The 4099-nt window shown below is 48.5% G+C and overlaps 1 protein-coding gene across 3 annotated transcripts in view; it reads left to right on the forward strand.

The window, feature by feature from the left end:
• Positions 1-802: 802 nt before the first annotated feature.
• TERF1 (telomeric repeat binding factor 1) overlaps positions 803-4099 on the forward strand; it is a 34196-nt gene continuing 30899 nt past the window's right edge. The window contains exon 1 of one of the 3 annotated variants that reach the window (XM_019527797.1): positions 803-1111. In XM_019527797.1, coding sequence (XP_019383342.1) covers positions 871-1111 — 241 coding nt within the window. In that variant the 5' untranslated portion in view covers positions 803-870. The remainder of the gene's footprint in view (positions 1112-4099) is intronic. The other 2 variants (XM_019527798.1, XM_019527799.1) reach the window with 2 other exon arrangements.

The following is a 4099-nucleotide window of genomic DNA, read 5'->3' on the forward strand; positions in this document are numbered from 1 at the left end:
GTGGCAGGGGACATACTCTGACCAAGGTAACGGAATTAAAATGGCACTGTGTAGCACCCTTGTCTGCTTGTGGACAGGGCTCCTGACAAGACCCTTATAACTAGCTTCCCACTCGCCAGTTTCCAGCGGGAGGATCTCAGCTACACACCGACTTTACGGAAATGGGAGACTCCTCCATTGCTTGCTTCTGCGGCCATATGGGGTATCCGAACCCCAGGGCTCGGGCTTGCACGTAGGATACCCACCAAAGGATTTGGAAATATTTGAAGCCCCAAGGTGGGGTGGCGGATACTGGCTGGTAGCAGGACCACATATGGCTCTTGGATGATTCAAATGGATTTGGACCTGGTCTGGCTAATTTGACCTGGAACACTAAAAATTTAAAAAACAAACAAACAAAAACCCACAAAAAAGGTATTCTTTGTTTTATGACACCATTCATTGCTGTAAGGTGGGGCTGGTTCTTATGAAGAGGTCAGCTCATTTCAATGTTCGCTAACATGGCACGGGAAACGGCAGCGCTCCTCGAGACGCAGCGCGGAAGGAAGGAAATAAAGCAGGCGCGAGGCTCTGTGACGCTGACTCAGCGAACGCTGTGGAAAACCCCGGCGCCCCGCCCACAGCCGGGGGAGGGGCGGGCGGCTCCTCTCAGCCAATCAGCGCCCAGTTCCCGGAGAACGTTTATTTACGCCACCGGCGAGCGCCTTACCCACCCCACGTCCCCTACGGGAGCGGAAGTAACTGTGACGGATGCGGAAGGGGAGGGGGTGCGCGCCCTCCCGAGGGCGCCCGCGGTTGGTCGCCGGCGCGGAGGAGGCGGGGTCACAGGCGGGCGCGCGGGGCTCGAAACCGTTGGTGCGCGCGCTCCAAATGCAGCCGGCGGCCGTGGCCGCAGCTTTGTCCCCGCGGAGCCGCCGCGGGGAGGTGGATGACGGCGCCCCGGAGAGCTGGGCCGCGGCTGCCCCCGACGCCCCGCTCTCCCCGGAGCTGCTGGCGGAGGTGGAGGCGGTGGCCTCGGGCTGGATGCTGGAGTTCACCTGCCACTGCTTGTGCAGTCATTTCTGCGATGGTCGCATGCCGGACTTCCAGCGAAGTCGGGACGCGGCTCAGGGTAAGGGATGGGTCCTTGGCTCGGAGGCCCCTGCCCCACGCTAGGCACTTGATGGGTAACCGTACAATACGTGTAGACGCACCGTACCTGCCTAGTAACTGTCGCCCCCCAAAAATAACTGCCCCCTGTGCCAGCTCAACCATGTGTGAGAAGTGAAGAGGGTGGCTTCTGGCCCACTTTTCTCTGCACAGACGACAGGGCTCCCACAGGCCTTTGGGGCTGGAGTGGCCCCAGGGGCTGCAGTCACACCCGCCTCAGATCCTTGGCCTCCCAGAGGGAACCAGTGTCCTGCCTCAAGATGGTCCTCTGCTCTATGAGCTTGTCCCAAGCTGTGTTGCTGAAATGGGCACCTAGCAACATACCCATGGTTACATGGGAAGACTGGGGCCTGGGCAAGTCTGTGTAAGCAACAGATCCTGTTGCCCATGTCAGTCATGCTGATTCTCACCTCTTGCCAGCTTAGTGTTGGGCAGCTGCAGCGGTCCCCAGGGACCTGTGCTCAGTCAAACAGATCTTCAGAAGCCCACAACTTCTCAGAGGCTTTCAGAAGACTCTTGGGCAACTTCAGGAACTCAGTTTTTTAAGCATAGCTTGTGTGTGACTTGATCAGCCTACCTACTTAAAGAGCAAAAGTGTATTAGTAAAGGATTTTTTAATCTTGCTGGCAACGTTATAACAAGATCTTCAATTACTAGAAGCTGAATCTGAACAAATATACATTTCAAACAGCACATATTTTTAACAGTGAGCGTTATTGGCATATTTAACTAAAGGCTGTGATTCATGAGGTTGTGAACAGGTGTTGCATGTCGGGAATGCCACTCTCCTACTAGAAACTATGAGCATATAGGCATTTATGCAATTTCTTATGGAAGAAACCTGGTGGATCTGCCAAAGAGAGCTGCTTTTGGCCAGGAAGATCTCATCTGTACACGAGTTCCTTGTGGCAGAATGAATACCTCTATGCCTTGGGCATATATCCCCACCACTTGACTCATCCTAGCCACCAGGATGAGTCAGGCTGCTGCTGCCCCCCTTCTTCACCTTCCACAGACCAGTCACCCTGGTTCGTGGAAGGTGTGGGGAGTATTTCCCCACTGCTCAATTTGTCAACCCTGGGAGGAGTTGAGCTCCCAGTACATGCCCCTCCCCACCTCCTTTTTGCTTTCCATAAACCAGGGGCATTTCCCTTCTGCCTAATTTCTGGGAACCACTGCCACTGCCCCCCATGCTTTTTCCAGACGGGTGACATGGAGCCATTTCCCTGAGGTCAGAGCTCAGCGCCAGTTTGTCTGCAAGGAAGAAGAGGCAGCTGCAAGCTGGAGCACCCCTCTCACCACGATTTCTAGTACCTCAAAAAATTTCTGGGAAACTTCTGGTACTAAAAAGGAATGCTTGTTCCTAGCTGTGTTTTGGTTTCCTGAAGTTATATTGTGCCAAGGTAACCCAGTATTCTCTCTTTGGAAAGATAAATAATTTTCTCAGCAAAGGAAATGTAGACTGATCTTTCTAGGACTTAGTAAAGCATTTGATATGGTGCCAGGCAGGTAATTTATTTAGGGAAGATGGAGATGAGTACAAGAAGTGTAAGGTGAGTAAGAGACTACTTAAGAGAAATGCTAATAGAGTGCGTTTAAAAACGGGGGTATGTCTGTTTTAGAGGAGTTTCCCGGTGATCTGTCTTGGCACTGATCTATTTAATACTTTTTAAACCAAGATCATTCAAGTAGGAATGTGCTAATAATATATGATGTTGTGTCAAAGAGGCATCAATACACAAGAAGAACAGAATATCACAGAGGAGGAATAGGATCGCTTGATGATTAGAGTAGTAGAAGTAAGAATAAATATAATATTGCAGAGAGAAAGTATGTGCATGCAGTTAGGGACTAACACATTTCTTCTGCAAGCTTTGAGGTCAGTGGATAGACATGACAGGAGGGAGACCTGGTATATTTGTGGATCACAAGATGACTGAGCCATAGATCTGTCTGTGAAAAAGGCAAATGTAATGCTTGGATATATCTGGTGGGGTATTTTCTAATAGAGAGCTATTCATTCTGTTGTACAATGAACTAGTGAGACTTGGAATACTGTGAACAGCTTTTGATGATCATCCATGTTCCACTTGAGGAGTTTGTGAAAGGGATTGTTGTGTGGCTACTTGCCTGGACATAGTGATTCAGGACATCCCTTCCTGTCCTTTGTTCCTTTAAAAACTCTTTAGATGCACTTTTCTGCTGACTTCAAAAATCTTTCAAACTCTGGTTCCATCTACAGGGCAAAGTAGCTATAGAATGCTCTATACCTGTACAGAAACCATTACACAGTCCCTCTAGTGGCATTAATGCAGGACTTGGGAGCCCCAGTCTGGCCCCCGTTAATGCAGCATTTAAGTGATGTGCTGAATGGGTGTCTTCAGTTTCTACCAGTGTTTCTGATTCTTGTGTAGCGTTCAATAATCTACTGGGCACCTCTTCTTTTGGATACTTCCCCTCCTCTTTGAACCCTGAGGATTTATTAACTCAGCATTAATAGTGCCTTAAAAATGTGAAGCTTTAAAGTATCAGGTGTAAATTCACCTTGCTGTGAGATATATATTTTTTCAATATTAAGCACTGGCAAAATGCTGTCAGTTCCTTGGATCTTGGAGGCAGTCTACCTCAAAAACTCCTGATAACTTGATACAACTTTTAAGTCTAACAGAGGTTAATATTTTTACCTTGCTGGTTTTGTTTTTAATGCTAAGCAGTGGCAAATTGCAATCCACTTCTTTAATATGGTATCTTGAAGCTCAAAAAAGTAATGTACATCTGCCCTCCTTATTTATATTCCTTTGCCTCTCCACTCTGCTCTCCTTTCCCCATCTTATTTTAATATTTCTAATGATGGTGAATCGGGTCAACCTGTTGCCATGGAAATAATCCCATGGTGGTTCAACTATGACTTTCCAAAACCCATTCCCAACCTAATAGGTATAATAATCCA

Source organism: Gavialis gangeticus, unplaced genomic scaffold, assembly GCF_001723915.1.
Source record: "Gavialis gangeticus isolate Ggan-Ray unplaced genomic scaffold, GavGan_comp1, whole genome shotgun sequence".
Taxonomy (NCBI): domain Eukaryota; kingdom Metazoa; phylum Chordata; order Crocodylia; family Gavialidae; genus Gavialis; species Gavialis gangeticus.